The sequence below is a fragment of the Aplidium turbinatum genome, chromosome 17 (genome assembly GCF_918807975.1).
Source record: "Aplidium turbinatum chromosome 17, kaAplTurb1.1, whole genome shotgun sequence".
Lineage (NCBI taxonomy): Eukaryota > Metazoa > Chordata > Ascidiacea > Aplousobranchia > Polyclinidae > Aplidium > Aplidium turbinatum.
Window position 1 is genome coordinate 8,060,105 of NC_137488.1, and position 20,022 is coordinate 8,080,126.

Consider the following 20,022-nt stretch of genomic DNA (forward strand, 5'->3'; position numbering starts at 1 on the left):
ATGACCACATTTTACTTTAGTGCGAGTTGCACTCATGAACTGCAAATGGGAAGAATATCTTCCTATTGATATTACACTAACAATAATGTTTTGTTTGCACCAATTATGACAACATAATGTAGGCTACACACACTGCAATCACAGATGCAGCACAACAGCAAAATGTCATATGCAATGCACCCTAGTCAGCTGCTTCCATTATTTTGACATGACATTCAGAGTCTTTGGAAGACCACAGACATTCTCACCACTTAGTTCTCAAGGTTGCACAGCAGACTATAACAAGAAACAAATAGAAAAGTTCCTACTCATATTTTGCTTTCATGGGATTAGGAAAGATACGGTACCGTAGGTTACTGGTATGAGAAAGATTAAAGATTTAATTAGTCAATTTCTTTATTGATCTTTGTGGTGATAATATGGAACTAAATAAAAAGTTTTAAAACGTTTGGTTAATTTTAAGTCAAAATTTAACGTGGTGATTTTTAGTTTATGGTAAAAAAAAATTCAAGAAAACATGTTGCATTATAGTACGGTACATCACTGAACTGAATGCACATTTTTGTGAGAAATAATATCTTTGTTGGAGTGGTTATAGTAACCATATATGGTAGGCTATAGTATAGTTCCCTCGTCACATGAACATGAAGGTCTTCTCTGTCTCTCTTTTCACTCTTACTTTCTAGAATCTAGAACCTTAAAACTTCTGGAAAAATGAGATATTAACTCATCGTCTGGCAACACTGGGTTAAATTGCCCATACCCAGAGTTTCTAAATTGAAAAAAAAATATTTAAAACTAATTTTTAACAAACAGGAACAAAAAAACAATGCGAAAATAGCAAAACATTATTTATACAAATTAAGCAAAAAAATAAAACAGCTGGGTTATATACCACTTTTTATGGGTTGTTTTTGCACCAATGTCTATTTGTCGCACAATTTAAGTTTTCATTTTGTCTTTTGAGAAGAGGACTTTCAGAGTTTTTTTTTGATTGAAAGACAATTTCAACTCGAGAAAAAAATTCGGCTCGCTGCTCATGCTGAAGAGTTGGACAAATTAAATTGAGTTCTATTAATTTTCAAGTGTTCAGAAAAAAAAGAGAAAAAATGCAGATGCTTTAGGTTTGTGATGTTGTCGTTAAAATTGTGAGCTAAAAACTAGGTTTATAGTTGACTCAATGACCAAATTTATGAAATCGCCACATCTACCAATTTATAGACAAAACATTTTAGAAATGTGTTGGCTTATATTAGGTTCGATTTACAAGATCAAGTAAAGTTTAAATTTTTTTAAAATTGGTCAAGATATTTCAGAAATAGCCTAGCCAATAATTTGTGGTGAAATGATTGGCTAATCTGACTTGGAAGTTTTGATCAACACTAAAAGGCAGAAGAACGGATATAGGCTAAACTCCTGATTTCAAAAACTCTTAAATTATCAATATCACGACATGTAACCTGCAAAAATAATTTACAGTTTGTTTGTTTGTTTATCTTTATCCTGCATTGGGGGAAAGCGGACTTGAGCGCTATGCATCGGTGTACGCCTTCCGACATAGGCCTACGCCTGACCCACGCTGCAGCCGACGACAATGTATGTTTCCGGTTGTCTACTCTACTTATGACTTAAATTTGGTACTACCCATCACTCGAAATCGATCACTAGGTAGAGGCAATTATCGTAAAGTTTCTTGCCCAAAAAACAACAGCAAGTGCGGGTGGCTGGAGTCGAACATGCAGGCTCTCGACTGCGAGCCCAACGCGCTAACCACTCGGCCACGGCTGGTATGGACCTTGCTTGCTCAAATAAACGTAGGGGGGAGTTGTGCCAAAACGGTCCAACAGAAGACAAAATCGATTTTATAGCCTACAAAATTTTCAATAAAAACTTTTCGATTTCAGTTCTGTTTATTAATAGGGTATAAAGGTTCCTTCCTGCCAGAAATTATTTATGTCCAGTGGACATTGTCCTCCTTTCAAGTTTGTATAAATTAAAAACAAAAAATTGTGGTCCATTTTACCCCACAACCTTAAAACTAATTTAACCCCAAATCCATTTTACTCCACACCCTTAGGCCTAAAACTAGAATCTAAATTCATTTTCTCGCACCTAAAGTTGCTTTGAAACCCAACATTTTTGCAAGAAAAAGGAAATTAGGCGCAGTCTTAACAAAACGATGGTAAGACCAACAATGTTGTAGCCTACATGGGATACAGGCGGTAGCCTTGACGAAAATACAAGAAAGCAAAATGTAAGGGACAGAAATGAAAATGTTGCAATGGTCACTGGGGTTGATAAAGCAGTACAGTGTAAGAAAGGAAACTATCAGAGAGCGAATGCAAGTCGAAGAGCTGGAAGACAAGCTGAGAGAAACACGCCTTAAATGGTTGGGTCACGTCATATGAAGAAACGAAGATTAGGCTATGTCCGAAAAAAAGTAAAGTTGGAGTGAAAGAAAAAGATGCTGCTGACAGAGAAATGTGGAGAACTGCAATCTGCACCGGCGACCCCACATAAAGTGGGAATAAAGCGAGAAGAAGAAGGCTACAGCCTTCAGAGGAAGCCAAAGAGCAACCAATCCCTAAAGTTGTGGCCAGTGATGTACGCGCATACAAAAAATATTGACGCCGTCAGCGTTAACGCAAACGTTCGAAAAAACCATACCTCGTAACCTATGCATCAACGCAACTGGTAAAAAAAAGTTGGCGGCGTCAGCGCATACACTAGCGTAAACTAATTTTGTTTGCTAGGTGCCAAATATTCACACGGCACGGTAAAAACCACTCGAAACAAACAAGTTTTATTTTGAATTTCCACGAAGAAACACAAGCATCTGAAAGTGTTCATCTGACATTTTGCTGTGTTTTGGTTCCAATATGTCTTTGCCCATTGAAAACATTCTTTCAACTGCAGCGCTGGAAGGTATTGGCGTGTTGTAGCAAAAAAAAGACATTAAAAAGTATGCGTTGATGCAGGCGCGGATCTATGGGGGCAGGGGCGCCGGAACGATTTTTGACTGGGGGGGCAAGATTACGAAAAAAGGGCACTTTTGTTTACTAAAAGGCCAATTTTTTTTCAAGTTTTAAGATAAGATATATAGCGATAATACTAATCTATCAGCTCACCATGCATTGAGTAATGATAGCCTACAAGTGTCCGGTATACAAAGAAGGGCATCATGCTATGTTATAATGATGTAACCTACTGTCAAGCCTTAAAGCAGTCTGCGGCCATGGCCGCTAAGTAGTGCTTGAATGACCGCCGTTGCTACCTCCTTAATCGGCCAAGTTTGGCCGCCGGTCTCTTCTAGCCAATTATTTAATTTCGCAATAGAATGATCGTGGATTAACTGTCGAAAATATGTAGTATCAAAGAGTGACGCAAAATTAGGTCAGCGCGTCATAATCGCCACTGTTGCATTGTGCGGAATATTTGTTATTGATGGAATATAGCCTATCCATCTGCGATCACCAGCTATAAGCCTTGTTTGTAATTCCTGACGTTTATTTTAACAAAGTCTTAATCCGAAGTGCTAATTTACATCGGCTGGCAATATTGTTGTTTTTATGTCGATTCGATGTTGTCGGACATTGAATCGTTGTTAAAAAGGAGAACTAGGTTAATTGACATCCAAAGGGAAAACATTTTTTATCATATTTTGCAAAAATTATGCTTTTTTTAGTACCGGTAATGTCCTTCACATCGTTGAAATACTTATTTCATTACCTTGCCGTCATCGTCAACACATGTCGAACGTTGTTTTTCGTTGCTAAAAAGAATTCTAGGGGAGTGGCGAACTTCTTTAAAATCAGCCACATTGGAGACACTCGTGCGAGTGTCGTTAGATGGTCCCGCAGTACTGAATTACAATCCCGATAAAGCAGTTGTTTGCGTGGTGCAACGATTCTATTGTAGGACGTCGCCCAGGCCCAGACTTCAACAACGCTAAGTGATCACTTTAGCATTGTTGCAAGTTTAATTCTATTTACTTGTGCTATCGTTATTTTTATTTTGTATTTTGGCCTCCAAGCACGCAGATTTGGCCGCCGAGAAGGAGCTCCCGGTAGGCCACGATGGCAACCGAAAAAAGCGAGTTTTAAGGCCTGTACTGTGTTGCAAAATTTTGTGCCGTAAATATTATTTTGAGGCAAAAATAAAAGATTATAATTAGGCTAAAAGCGAACAGCAGAAATTGTTATATTGCAAAATGTGCAGGAGCTTACATGACTTTAAAAGGGCACCATTGCCCCCCCTGCCCCTCCATCTGCAGAAAAATTGAGGGCAGGGGGCATCCACCCCCCCCTGCCCTCCCCCCCGCTTCCGGCGCCTCTGTATGGGGGGCCCAAGGGGCCGGGCCTCCCCCGAAATTTTGTGAGAAATTGTTATAGCGACTTAGCTTTATTACCAAAAAAATGTCGAAGAAAACATGATCTTATCCTTTTGCTATGCCACCGGACAGCACCATTTTACAGGAATATTTATACCCATATTTTTGTTACTTTTGTTGAAAATGCTCTCAGAATGCACCAAATTCAAAGTAATTTTCAAAATTTTCTGGGGGAGGCCCCCCAGACCCCCCGCCGCTGGGTGTCGCCTTTGGCAAACACGCCGTCGGGTTTCGTCCGCCGGCCGTCAAAACCCCCCAAATTCCTGGCTACGCCACTGATTGTTCATATCTGTTTTTTTGTCGTTTTTTGATTTTAATTAATTTTCAAATTTTCTGGCCCCCCCAAAAAAACTCCTAGATCCTCGCCTGCGTTGACGCTATGCGCTAAAAAACCGCAAAAACTTACGGCGTAGCCTCAAGTGCAAACTATCCAAAAAAATGTGGCCGCAGCTTAGCCTACATTTGAATCGGCCGTAGTTGCAACTACAGTGATGCAGAGATTTGTAAATATAGTAGTCCGTTTTACCCCATTATGCAGATTACACTGGTAAGGTATCCCTGCACTGGTCAACACAACTTTTCTTGCATGGAGTTTTTCAATGGATTTAGGGTAATTTTGGGGTGCTGAAACCGAATCTGACCTCAGATTTATCCTATCACATCAGGTTTGTGAGATATGATAACAGCAAATTGTTACTTTTGTCAAAAGTGGAAGATTTGACGTTGCGTTTATTGCACATACACATTGTGCTATATCCAGAAATCTAGGCCATGTAGTACATAAGTAGCTGAAATACACCCACCAACTATAATTTTGATACCAATTTGTTTTCTAAGCAACATTATTAATCATGCAGTAGTAACAAGCTAAAAGGGAGGCTAAAAGTATAACCGACCCCCACCCCCGTCAACGTTTTGCATGAAACCACAAAGATTTAAACAGGTCTATGGCAATGCTTGTTCAGTAACCTTATTTAAGCTGTTTTGGCCTGTCTAACACTAACCTTTCGTTATAGCACTGCATATGTTGGTGGTAAACGCAAAGCCAAATCTTCCACTTTTGACAAAAGTAGCAATTTGCTATTATCATATCTCACAAACCTGACGTGATAGGACAAATCTGAGGTCAGATTCGGATTCAGCTCCCCAAAGTTACCCTAAATCAGTTCTCAAAGCCCATGCAAGAAAAAAAAAATTTTGTTGTTGACCTGTGTTATCAGTCCTTCTTATTTCTCAGACTCTTATACCCATGGGCTCCGTTAGAGGGGAGGCCGCGGGGGTGATTACCCCCCCACCAATTAGAGTGGGGGGGGTAACTAATGCAAAATTACCCCCCCACTAATTTAGAGATAAAAATTTAATTTTTATATTTTTTCTACTTTTGTGTTTTATTTTCATTTTTTCATTTTGTTGCACAACTTTTTAGTTGTTTGCTTGGAAACTCCGACTCGCAAGACAACGCAAATATGTAGGCCTAATAGAGACCTGCATAATGCTATGGGAATTGTTCAGGAGCTAAGTAGTTTGCAAAATCAGTCTGGCAAGTTATACCTGCAGTAAGCAAAAGTAAAGAAATATGAGCCGATCAAGTATGTGTGCGATGTTCGAAACAGGTTAATGCCATGGGACTTAGGCCTATTATTGCCAAAGAGTTTTATGCCAGTGTGGAAAAACTTTTAAAATTGCTTTTGGTCAATGGCCCTTCTGCAGAAGCTGAAAGATCGTTTAGCTCGCTACGCCGCTTAAAAACATAGCTCCGAAGCACAATAACTGCTTCAAGAGTCAATTTCATTGCCATGTGCCATGCCCATTAAGTGTATTTGGATGAACTAAGTGTAGATGAAATCTGCAAAGAATTTTTCTTCAACAATGCACAAAGATTTAAAGTCTTTGGCGACTTCTGACTGTTCTACTCAGAATAGAAGCAGAGTGCACACAGTGTTTTGTTTGAATTGAGGTGTTCGTTTATAATGTTATTTCTTTGTAGTTTTTGTGAGATTTTGGCATAAGGTATCCTACCTGGGTGTTATGGCATTTTTTATTTAGTGTTATTTCTTATACGGCGCAGATGGTAAGCCTTCCTGTAGTATCGATCAAGATGTCTCCTTATTTTCAGTTCTCGTAAACGTTAATGCGTTTTAGCTTCTTTTTTTCTGAGTTGAATGTAACCTAACCCTAAATGCTGAAACGTTTCATTTCACTGTGGATGTTATGGCACAGGTTCTCGTGCTGTATTCATGTAATTGTAAATTCAGTTTTATAGATTATAGCTTTGACCTTAACGCTTTTGGCCTTTTAAATCTAACCTTTTAGCGTCTGAAGTGCAAAATTTGGAGGACTTGAGCCAAGAAAGAATACAGAGAGGGATTTTGAGTACGTCCCCTCTTTCCAGTCAAAATTGTCTCAAAACCTCAAAAAAATGTGGCAAATGTTAAAAAGCATTTGCTCGTGATTTCAGATTTGTTAAAAGAATTTTTCGATTTTAAATCGTGCTAAAAGGCAAAAATTTTGCGCCTTCGGCGCGAAACATGCAGCCTAAGACGCTGTATAAGAAACTGAAGCTTTCAGTAATGCAAACGGGGTCTGAAGAGCGACCTTCCAGAAGTAGCCTATATGTGATGCGATAATCCAATAAGCCCCTGTCGATGTCAAAACATCGTTCCCGTCCCTGCTTAAATTACCCCCCCACTTTCAGGAAGTGTCCGGAGCCCCTGCTTATACCTCAGAACTCACATTTAAAAAAAACTTTTGATGACGAGTAAAAACTGGAACATTTCAGCAAACTTTTTTCATTGTCATAAAAAGCAAGACATTAAAGTTTAATACTTTTTTGAAAATAACTGTCACATAAAATTTTGGTTGTTTACAACAAACTAAGAAATATTAAGCAAAACCCCATGACATCAACAATATCGCATGAAAATTCATGCAAATTGGATCAAAGAACGGATGTTCCAGCCAAAAAGGAGCAGAGAAAATAAATACTTTTTTAAAAAATTGAAAAGGACCAAAACTTTAAACAAATAAAACAAATTTGAACAAAACTTTGTCAAATGATGTTGTAACAGAGTGTGAAATTTTTATTTAAATTATTTCTGGGGGAGGGGCAATTGTCCTCTTTGCTGCCCCTCTGACTACGCCCCTGTTCGTAGCCTAGGTATGCGTGTAGAAGTAGACTATTCCTGCGTACACATACTCGTGTATGTTCTCTTGACTCTTGTGTTTTTATTTAGTGGCGCTTTACCATAATCTTTGAGAGGGAGACTCCTATATTATTGAACTTGCTCTTCAGACTATTTTATGGTCTAAAACTTTTCCAGCGCACAGTTATTGCCATAGTAAATTGACATCACCTCACGTTCATCATATTTCTTATTTATTTAATTGCAGTTGAGTCTTACCTGGGAGGGTCATTGCAGCGACCTCAAGTTGGCTTCTTGATGTCCCTGTTCTTCACCGTCATTTTATCTAGCCAACGGGGCGTGGTGCATAAGCTATCTATTGCTTTTCACTTACCGTAGTTTTCAACGGCGAAAAAATAATATTTCTATCAGAAGAGAGCGAAAAACGACACCAGCGTAGGCTACGCACTCAAATAGGCAAAGTCGGCAAGTTTGTAGCTTCTCTGTCCAAATCAATTGGTTAGGTTCGTAAGATGACTCTGTCGCGTATTTTTCTTAATTCTTTTATGGTACTTTGGTTCATAAGTTTTCGATCCACATCATGTTATCAGGTAAATATTCTGGTTTTGCCTACTTTTAGCTAAACTAACTTACATATAGCTTATGAGCCTTTATCGTAAAATTTTGTAAGTTTGCGTTTGGCCACGTTAAATGCGAATTTTCATAAACAAAAGGTCAGCTGTAGGCTACATTTAGCCTATTATAAAAAAGTGTAATTTAGCCTACACTGTTGCAATTGCTTCTGTGTCAACATCAGTTTTCCTTATTTAGAGCTTTTCTGAAGTTAGACCAGTTAAGTTAGGCCGCATTCCTTATTGTACAGTAACTTATAAGCACATTTAAAAAAATTGAATTGATGCAGAAGAAAGATTGTTCTTCATGCAGCTCCATTTCTTCAAGAAAATATCCAGACAACCACTTTAGGCAATCTGGTCCTGATCTTTACCCGATCGGGTACGAATCTGACCAGGTCTGAATGAGATAAAGTGGCTGTCTGGGTAAGGACAAACTTCTCTACTAAAAAATGTTTGAATTTGTCAAGGTTTAATCACATGGGCTACCTACATTTTCAGAATGATGATGCGGATATTATTGTAGTTAAACTTGTCTATAGTGTACTTGTGTACTATTTTAAAGGTGTTGTCGAAGGCCACGTAGCGTAGCCTACTTTACAAAAAAGTAGGAATATATGCCTGTTGGAAACCATTTTTGGTCCACCAAAGGGGGTTTAATATAAGACTATTCGTATGAATGATAATTTTATAAGAAGCAAAATTTTTAAGTAGAAAACCTATTTTGAAACAAATTGAACACAAGACTAAGAGACCGTGAAAACAAATTGTTTTTTTGTTAGATGCTTCCAAATTTCTTTGTTTTCAAAACAATAGTTAACATTTCATAGTAAAACAGGCCACCCACATTAAATATTATAGCGTTTTTTGCTATGAGAATTTTATTCCATTTAATTTTGGAGCTCACAGCAAAACAACGAAATTCTTCACAGCAAAGAACAGCACTTCAAAACATTTCAAAACGAAGCCAATACAAGGAGTTTTGCTTCGAAGCAAAACAAAATACTTTACAATTTTAATTTTTGTGGAAATATTTTTTTTTGTTTCAAATTGCCTTAAAAGGTAGATTACGTTATTGAACATTGTCGTTTATAGATCGTTCACTTTGGCTACGTGCCTGTTACGTTTTGATTTAGCCGAACAATAGAAAACTCACCAATATCCGGGATGGTCTCCTATCAAACCACTTAAAATATCGACTAAAGCTGTACTCTCAAAAAGCAAATAAACCGCTTTTTACATTGATTCAACGTTTTCAGACGTTGAATCAATGTAAAAAACAATTGATTTCCTACCTGGGATTCTTTGTGCTGTCAACAGTACTTTCTTTTTGAAATGTGCTTTTTGCTACACCACATAACTTGTCGTATGAAAACGAATTATTGCCGTCAGTTTTATGCTGATTGATGTCAAATTGACTTTTTGCCCGTACCTCATTATGCAACGTGATATCTGTTATTAATCGATATGCAGTGCGTTTGTCCACAAAAATGTTAACTGTTTAGTAGTAGTAGTTTTTTATCAAAAACACCGCTTTGTCAGAATAGTTTATGCAAAATAACAGGAAATGTAAACGAAATATCCAAGAAAAAAAGTTTTGTAGAAAAACTCCTATACTCTATACCGCTTACCTTTCTATTTTAAATGTCAACAAAATTTTCTTCTACTTTTGCAATAACTTTTTTTGGCCAAAACGCTCAAGCAAATTGCACTTTCAAGCAACAAAATAGCTCAAGTATGTTTTAGTCTACAAAGCGTTTTATTGAAACAGGCTATTTGAAACTTTCCGTCTTGAAAATCTCGCGAAAGCTTATCTAAGTAGGCTACGGAACTTGAAAAACGAAGTCTGACCTAGACAGTGGCACAAGTAAATATCTGGTGGATCGATTTCAAAATATTACATTAGGATAACCCAGTGGTTCTCAAACTTTTTCAAAAAAATTGTGTAAAGGTCCCCTTGCGATTTTTTTAGTGATTCGCTGTCCACGAAAAATTAGTCAAGTTCGCACAAAAACGGTTAATCATTCATTTGTTACATGCAATTACAATTCACACGTCAATGAGATGTTAGATTCCGTTTTGCATAACGCCACTTTTATGTCATGCATCACATTCAACCTGTTTCGAGGTTTTGTTTTGATAGCAAGTAGTGTTAAAAATTCTGTTTCACATTCATAAGTTGTTGGAAATGGAATCAGCAGTTTCAGTGCCATATTTGCGATATCAGGTTATGACTGCGAGATTTCAACCCAAACGTCATTGCAGCACATCTCACTGAAAATACGTTTGCATCCCCATCTTTCACCAAATAAACAAACTGTTCTTTAATTGCAATAGGGCAAGTTGTCTTCCCATGTCGGATTGCTAACATTAGTTTCAAATGGGTTAACGAAACAACCGTAGGCCTACCTACTTTTAAACATAGCCGTAGTAAGAGACTAAAATATTTTGGAGGTGTGAACAAAACTTTGCCCAAATCGTGTCTTTACAAATGTACTTCTAAAAATGCAACATTTTTTCAATTTCCTGCAGATACTGAAGTGAAGCTTAACATTCTTCCCAGATTCCAATACCACATGCAACATTGTCCAAAATCGATGGCAATGCATTTGCATTGATTTTCTCAAGCAACTGGATATATTTGCCTAAATTAGCCATGCTTTTGTGTAACAGGGGAGCAACCGGTTTTCTGCACCTCCTTCTCCTACGACAATGCGTTTGAAGATCTTGTAGGTTGGGAAAGGGCTAATAACAAATTTACTCTTCAATCATGAAAAAGCAGAGGCTGTCCACGCACAATCAACGCACTGTTGCAAATCATTGTAATGTGGTAGTCTACGGATGAGAGCCATGCATTTAATTCCGCGATGCCATGCACTTTATGTGCGCTTGCTAGTTTGAAATGGCATTATAGGTACTGAGAATAAACACATTTACCGTAATTAGGAAAAAGACAGATTTTCTAACTGGCAATACTGTCTTTCTAGAACTTTTATTACAATGACATGCATCAGATGCATCTTCAACAGCTACGTTCAATGCAACGACCCCACCTGGCTACAAAGCAACCTGTGGTCGGACAAACCAGTCGACATTTTCAAGACCACGTGAAGGACTTTGTGACTATTGAGCGTGCTCCCAAAAACATTTCATTTGATACAATCATAAAGGTATGATTTTCTGCACATTTTATTAGAGTTTGGGTAGAGAGGTTACTTTTTTAAACCATAAACAGACGTAACTCAGCAACAACACTAAATTTAATATTATACAAACAAAAAACAAAAAGCGAACGTTTTCTGCTAGTCATACAGCCCTTTTCAAGCCTATGAGAGAAATATTTTAAAAGAAATACTAAAGAATCATACAGTGTCACAGTAAAACTATGGTCAAATCTAAACATTTGAGAAACTGCTTAACTTGCTTTCACAAAATGATGACTGAAAAATTACGTAGCACAGCGGGTTAGCCTAAGTATTTGAGAGGCAAATGTATCTTGCGTGATCTGCTTGGGTCTTTTTTCTCTTCTAAACAATTAATTTGACCTCTCAAATACTTAACCCGTTGTGTTGCGTAGCCTAGTTTTTCAGTCATTAGTTTGTGTGAACAAGTTAAGCAATTTCTCAAATGTTTAGATTTGACCATATTTTTGCTGTGGTACTACATGATTCTTTAGTAGGCTATTTCTATTAAAATATTTCCTTGATAGGCTTGAAAAGGGCTGTATGACTAGCCGAAAACGTTAGTTTATTGTTTTTTGTTTTTATGACGTTAAATGTAGCATTTTGCTGAGTTATGTCTGCATATGATTTTTATTAGATTTTACAATATACTAAAATCGTGTTACGTACCTACAATGCTGTATATGACCTACAGTATCTAAAGATTGCAATTGAAAGAGACAATACGTTTTGCTTATAGGATTCACACGCTTTCGTTTATCGTAGCCGTGATCACAGCCTACATCCCTACCATATATAGTTCTTGCATAGCAAGATTTTCTTCTCTTGCAGAAAAATTACATTTTTTTTTTCAAAGCCTAGGAAGCCTATTTTGTTATCTGTTACATCTTATAGAACACTTTAAATTCCTAAAGACATATTTTGTGTACTGTATAACATTTCGAGCAGGTAAAATACCATTGTTCCCGTCCACTCATTATTGCAATGTTCATTGATGGTTATGAGGATGATGATAAGACGTTAAGAAATTCAACGGATCCTCTTCTAGTCAACGACCCACAGATCTTCTTCAAAAAGTCCTGGAAATGTTCCTACACAAACGATCCACTCCAACGATCAATTAAAGTTTGGCTGCCGGCTCGGTTCCTTTACCGGCCAAATATTTTGATCACAAAGACTTCGATGCTTGAAGACATTCATCTCAAGGTATTAATACTTAAATCCTAGAAAAATTCTCTCTGTTTTACTTTCTAGGTAAATTGAATTGCGTCATATGAACTGTGATAAGTGTTACGGACAATTTTCAAATCAAACGTCACATAGAACCGTTGTCTACTGAACCTGACGTCTTACGTCATGGACTGTTGCTAGAAATAAGCAAAGATTGCATCACCTTTGTCACACCTATGAAACATTACATAATCGTTAAATCTTGAATTACGAGGTATGGTGTAAGCCAAATTCAACAGGTGTTGGAATAGCTTCATAATGCTTATCATTATTACGTCACAGAAGTTGCGTACGTGCGTTTGAAATATTGCAATCTATTCTCGTCATTTTAAAATTGTTGCTTGAAAAGTTGGTCGCATATTTAACTGTTTTGCTTAGTGCTTGCCAGCTGGACGAAATTTCGACAGCCTTGAGGGCTAATTTTACAGAAATACAATTCTTGAATAGACGTTTTCAGAAGAGTGTTTCTTTCGGTCATTACATATAGACGAGCGGATCCGGGAATCTTTACAATTTTCCCACGAAGAGATTATGGTTTAGGCCTACCGCTGTGACCAATAAGATGATGACGAATAGTGGTGTTTTTGAGATGCATATTATTTACGTGGTTTTAATAAGTAGCCTACACTAGCTTATGAACAAACTAACACATTATTTCAATAAACTCTGAGTTTCAAGCACGAGATATTGCTGCGTATATAGTTAATAGATTGGCCAACCATCTGTTCTTTCATGCATTGCATCTCTTCCCATAAGAAACTGTCATAGCGTATCCTAATCATGGACAGTTTTTACGTTCTGTCTTTTACATTTTTGAAAGTAGTGCGACTTGTCAATGCATAAACAAACTTTGTTTTTTTTCAGATTTTCATGGCTCCACTGCAGGAATGGAACTTTGTGAAGGCTCAAAAAGGAGTGGCAAGAAACCGATTGCATGTTTTGCATGAAAGGTCAAACTTATATCAATTAAAACTCTATGCAATTGACGCCAGGCGTTTTTAAGCTTATTTTTTTTGTTTAGCAAAACAAAATTTTACTCCATGAAAAGTGATTCGAAATAAAACAAAGCAAACTTCTTCAGTGTATTAAATAATTTGAAACAAAATTCCATTTCGTTTACAAGCGTTTTTACATATTTTTGTTTTTTGAATAATTGCATGCGTAATTAATTAGTAAGCATAACGCAAGACAACCCATTGAACTTTCGGGTACTTTCCGCGTTATAAGATTCAAGGCTATTACGTTTCGCTTTGTTTTAGTTCCCATTATTTTAGTTTCGAGACGACAACGAAACTGTACTTTTTTCTTTCGAAACAAAAACAAAAAAAACAAGACGAGAAAAAGTGTAAAACGAAACGCAGTATCTATAAATGTATTAATAATTTTGTTTAAAATTCCTTATGTAAAAAAGACTTCTTGGCATAGGATGAAAAAAAAACTTCAAGTTTCACTTTCTCTTTCAAATCCCTTGGAACGGTCGGAGTTGAATGTGGAGAAATGTACTTCTTGGAAAGGTGACGTTCTGAATGATGTCATCAAAAAAAAGCAACTGAAATCTTTCGCCGAAGAAGGTACAGTGTAAGCATATTGCTGTCGACAAAATCTACAGTATATTAGCTATGCATTGCAAGCAATAAAGCTTGTGGTGGCTTAAATCAATGTAAGTCATTAATATTGTTGTTTCAAGTTCATATAACATTAAACAGAAGTTGATGAACAGTTTGGAATTTCTAGAATGTTCTACAATTGTACGATATCCAATAGTGATGTCTGAAGAACCGTATGGAGTAATCAAAGGTTATTATCCTTTCTACAATCCAGAGCTACAAAGGAAGAAACAATCAAAGCAACTAAGGTAGGCTACTGTATATCATGGGTATCTATACGAAATGCAATATTTTCAATAAAAATCCAATCTTATTTTTAAGTCTTTTAAAGGTCTTTAGCTGTTTTGAGTTGTAGATTCTACTCGAGTGCGACAAAAATAAGACATTTTAAGCTTATTTTTTAACCCGGGTGGGTCATTCTCCTACTTCTTGATGTAGAAAATGTGGGGGTAAAAAATTTGTTGTAATAAAATCTACTTTGGATATAGTATTTATATTTAAGTAGTAGGCCTTACCTTTTGTGATGTCAATGACCATTGTTTTGAAAATGGAAATGTTTGTTTATGCCCTAGATTTACCCTATCAATGGAAGCATACATATTCTCTCACTGCGAAAAGTCTAATCTGTGCAGCTTTTTTCACCACGTCGACAGCAATGATGCTTTTGAAACTCCAGTGGTTCTAATGAATGCTAAAGGTTTGTTCATACAGTCCCATAGCCACATATGCTATTTCAGGGTTGTCAGACAGCTTTTGAGAATAAGTGCCAAACAATGTCGAAAAAAGGGCCAAACTGGGTAAAAAAGAGCCAAATTGTTCAATAATGTTAATAACGTTGCTAATAAAACATAATAACGTTAACAACGTCAATAACGTTACAACATTGTAACAACACAGTCTACATTCTACAAGAACAATTCCAAATCTTCACCTTCTAAAGCAGGGTTGCCAACCTTTGAAAATGTTTCCAGCCCAAACTGATCACTGAACCAGCCCAAAACCAGCTCAAACGCTTTTTGAAACCAGCCCAATTTCCAATATGCTTCAAAATTTCAAAATATTTTTGACAAACTCAATTCAACCATATATACTGATGTCTAACATATCTAAATCTTAAAATTTTACGCTGAATTTAGCATGTACCGTAACTGCAAAAAAAAGAACAATCAATGTGTAAAAATTGAGATAATTACATTACAAACAAAATAACAAATATGTAACTTTACTACACACAGGTCAGCACAGCAGATACATTGATACAGTACCGTATATGTCCAATTTTTGACCAACTACACATTACCTACACGTTTATCATCATACATATTCCCGTAAAACTAATCTAAAAATTTCAGAGAAGGCCATATTTTGCCCACTTTCACATTTCACATGGTAAACAATGCCTTGCTATGAACACAACACTACAACAGCGTTAAGTAAAGCTTTGTAGGCCTAATGAACTTTTATGTAAACCAGGGTGATGTAAACTTTCTCAATGAAAATAGAAAAATAATAAAACATTAATTTATGCATCTCACAAGCACAAAATATCTTGCCTTCTTTATGAGATCAATCTAATGGCTGATATGACAGCACTAGAGCAACAACTTACAGCATTCTATACAACCTACTTCAACCTAACTACAGTACATTTGAATTTCGACTACATTCTCTCCTTTTAGCAATCTTATGTTGTTTTGAGACACATTACTCAAACCAGCCCAAAAAACCGCAACCCGCAACCTTCAAAAAAATCCCGCAGCTGAGGACGAAAACCAGCCCAATTTGGCGTGAAAACCGCAAGGTTGGCAACCTTGTTCTACAGTATTTCCACTCGAATCTTTGGCATTGGCATAAACATTGTCAGCTAAACACTGTCAAAAAAATTGTAATAACACTTTTCAGTCTCAATTTCCGAAAGACATTTATTTAAATAGCTAGTTTGATAGTATGTGCCAACTGCTTCCAAAAAGAGCCAAATATTGAAAACAAAGGGCCAAGGGGCCAAACAAATTTTTTTGGGGCCAACTACCTTTAAAAAGGGCCAAATTTGTGAAATTTGGCCCCAAAAGGGCCAATCTGGCAAGCCTGTGCTATTTGGTTAAGTAAATCAGATGTAATATGGGTTTAGGTCATTTTAACAACTTTTACCTTCTTTTCGTTGTTTTTAGATCATTTTTTGACAACAAAGATGCTTTTTGATAAAAACACACACTTTGTAGACTAATTAACCACAATTCTCAGTTAGATTTTTGTAGACGTTAGATCTTAAGCTTTGATCTAAAATCAAATTGTAAAAGTGTGAAACTATTTCTTTAATGACAATTGAAGTAACCAAGTGACGCAAGTGTTTTTCCTGGATCCCCTACTGGGGTAAAATGATAATTAACTGTAAGATATCATCAGTAATTTTTGTCTTGAATGAATGGACATTTGCATACGTGTTCTAATATAGTTCTTTGGTTAATGACGCTTCTAATTGTTAGGTCATGTCCACGTTCAAGTGCGTCTGAACAACAATAACTCATATGCACATTCCACACCCTGGATTGTACCCCTCAACCAATGGATTCGTCTGAGCATATCACAAACGAACGTCTTGGTTTGTTAATAGTTTTAACTTATTTTTAAACTTGAAAGATAGTTTTAGTTTTTTGATCGAAACAATTAGCCTATATACCAAGCTCATTGATGATACATTGCTTGGTTTTTAATGGTTTATAAATTTAATGGCTTGTTTATAATAAACAAGTTTACAAGCACCATTCAATCATTTTTTCTTGCGCTCTTGAGGCCTAGCCCTTTTTACCACCCGAAAACAAACTGGCTTTCTCGAACTAGAGTCCAGCGTTTCTTAACCTTTTCTGACTCTAGCACCCCTGTAAACAGGCCTGACCAGTCTAGCACCCCCTAACTATTGTTGACATGTGATTACTACAGTGCCGACTAAAAGTTTAGCAGAGGCCGAAATATTGACATGCCTTCAGATTGCTGGTGATATATTTTGTAATGAAGTCTCTTGTTGTTTAACAAACTGTGCAGTTGTTTTAACGAAGTTGATTCCGGATTTGGTATTTGACTTTCATTCACCAACAGAAATTCAATTAAAATCATATATAAGTGAATCAACTCTCAACATTAGCACAGTTTGTTAGGCGACAAAAAAATACAAAATATACCGCCAGCGATCAGAAACCATGTCAAAATTTCGGCGCCGCTATTAAACTTTGGCTTATTGAAAGGAAAGCGATGTACAAATTGATCATTGTGTTTATTCTTCAAAACTACTGTCGTCATTGGTGATAAAAGAAATAGAAAAACCCGAGAATAGTGAAAGAACATGGACAAACTTGAGCATACTTAAGTTACCCAGCTGGGTAACTAGTTACACATGTATCAATGGGATTTCTATTGTTGCTTATGTGTGACCAATTTCTCTATTCGAGGCTTCGTGTTGGTCAAACCCACTCTCATATCGTGGAGCAATCCATGTTGAAGGCGATTCCTTTGTTTTTATTTGGAGCATAGTGGAAAACGCCTTTTCACACAAGTAGGTATAGTCGGAAATGGAACGATCAATTCCTGTGTTGCTCGTGCCAATGCAGGATATGCTGTCAACTGAACACACCAGAAATCAGCAAGCGGAAGGACGAAATTTTGTCCAACAAGTCTGATTTACCTGCATGTCAATCAGCTCCTCCTTTAGTCTATTATCATCACTCATGTCTGCCAAGAAGGGCTGCTGTTTCCACTCTGGATATGAGTGATTTGTGGGAATGTATTTTGTCATGGTGGTTTCTAGAAGTGAGAGGTGAGCAACAATATTACAACAAAGCACCCACCAGGTAAGTTCGCACAATCTACTCAAGATCAATTTGCGTACTTGACTGGGCGATGACTACAATAACAGCAAATCATGTTGGCTACTTCGAAACAGCAATCACTGATATGACAACTGCTGATACTGGCAGAAAGATGAAAAAACACAGAAAAATAAAATGGCATTTTTTAGTAGGCTTTTATACTGCATGCATTTAGCACCCCCTACAGTCTATTCCAGCACCCCCAAGGGGTGCTAGCACCCCCGGTTAAGAAACGCTGATACTAGACAGAGAGGTTATTTGAGAGGAGTTAATCTTTGGTCTTATCGTGCAACATATTATGTAGAATGTCATGGTGGGTGAAGGATAGCATAATGAAATCCATCCAATGATCTTTAAACAAACTTATTCTGACTTTGTTGAATCTTAAGATTTTTCATTTACTTTGCCATTGCAAACACATAAATTTTTTTTTTCTTCCAATTTTAGACAAACATCACTTTGTTGCACGGAAAAAACTTCTCCCAAGCGATGACTTTTTCAGCAATGTAAGTAAACCATTTACAATTTAAAGGTGACTGCTGGTGCAAACCATCTTTTTTGGTAAGTTGAGTTCATTGATGATCTTATTTAGGTTCCACAAGCCAGTATCGCTGAAGGAAGCTGCTGGATACATGGTGGTGGGCGGGACAGTATATTGTAAGAACCTCAATGCCATCGTCTCTCATGCAAAGTTTTGTAGAAATAAAGCACTGGAAATTAACAAAGTAATTTTTTAGAATGTTTGCCTTTTTATTTGTTTTTATGAATTTTACAACTTTTTTATTTGATTAGTTGTGGAATTCCTTGTTAGTTTCAGAAAACCTTATTCCTCAAAGTTTGACTTTTCATCGCACTCATACCCATGCCTGTAGTGATCGATTACTCCATCAACATCGCAGATGGCCCAGACAACCACTTTATCTGGCTCAGATCTGGTAAAGATCTGGAGAGATCCGTACCCGATTTTGTGAAGGTCTGAACCAAATAAAGTGGCTGTCTGGGAGGCTACTTTTTAAAGACTTTATACTTTTCAGATAAAATTTCCCGAAACAACTGCTCCAGTAAACAACAAATATTTGAAATCTTATAAGAAACAACAACAAGGCTTGATAAAATCTGTAAAAAGTCGTTGGCAAATTCATCTTGACAAAATTGGCGACAAGACATCAAGTAACTATTGTTTATGTTTAACCTAACAGTCTAACTGTGTTGATCATGTTGTAGCATTACAGTAGTTAGCAGCTTTGCTGAACTTGTTCGGCTACGATTCGTGTCAGTTCAAAACATAGAAAATTTTCAAATGAGTTTCCGAACAATGAAAAACAATATTGATACACTTTGTATACATTGGTTTGTACAAAGCTGTTTTCATATAGCAGATACTAAAACATTTCGATAGTTTGACTGCATGAACGACGAAACCTTTCAACTTTTTTCCAGATGTTTGCATCCCATATTTCTTAGAAATAATTAAAAACTCAACAAAGGAAAAAGAATCTGTTTTGCAATGCCCTTTAGTCGTCGAAGAGCTTCAGCCAGAGTAAGTTTTATAATTAATTACAAATTGACTCAAAGCAATATCGTGCAACAGTTACAACGTCTCTGTGATCATTTCAGCCGAGAGTGCAAATAAGCAAATAAGACTTTGAGTATCTAATAAGTATCTGAGTTGGTAGTATTTTCAACTGGTATCTCGCTAGCAATAAAAGCTTGAAGATCCACACGATCTTTTGTATTATAATGCTTACTGTATGTATCCTATTGACGCAGTTTTCAATAATGCTTTCGCAGATATGCGGGATATAAACTCATAGACAGTAAATGCTGCAAAAAATGTACAACTAGCACCTTATAATAGTAGGTTAATAAGAAATAAATTGAATCTGAACAGCTGGAAAAGTTTTACCATTTGATTTTTAGCTCTGAAAACGGGAACAGAGCAGTTTTCGAAACGTAGGGGACAAACTTCTTCCATTTCGGCTTTGTCTTTTTTCAGTCG

The 20,022-nt window shown here is 36.7% G+C and overlaps 1 protein-coding gene across 1 annotated transcript in view; it reads left to right on the forward strand.

Annotated features, from left to right (window-relative positions):
- The first annotated feature begins 8,025 nt into the window (after positions 1-8,025).
- The window catches only part of LOC145786974 (protein sel-1 homolog 3-like), a 32,217-nt gene continuing 20,220 nt past the window's right edge, over positions 8,026-20,022 (forward strand). The window contains exons 1-12 of the mRNA XM_082598725.1: positions 8,026-8,123; positions 11,132-11,314; positions 12,275-12,532; positions 13,421-13,506; positions 13,982-14,127; positions 14,291-14,411; positions 14,736-14,860; positions 16,647-16,762; positions 18,471-18,529; positions 18,616-18,748; positions 19,058-19,193; positions 19,464-19,563. Coding sequence (XP_082454851.1) covers positions 8,046-8,123; positions 11,132-11,314; positions 12,275-12,532; positions 13,421-13,506; positions 13,982-14,127; positions 14,291-14,411; positions 14,736-14,860; positions 16,647-16,762; positions 18,471-18,529; positions 18,616-18,748; positions 19,058-19,193; positions 19,464-19,563 — 1,541 coding nt within the window. The 5' untranslated portion in view covers positions 8,026-8,045. The remainder of the gene's footprint in view (positions 8,124-11,131; positions 11,315-12,274; positions 12,533-13,420; positions 13,507-13,981; positions 14,128-14,290; positions 14,412-14,735; positions 14,861-16,646; positions 16,763-18,470; positions 18,530-18,615; positions 18,749-19,057; positions 19,194-19,463; positions 19,564-20,022) is intronic.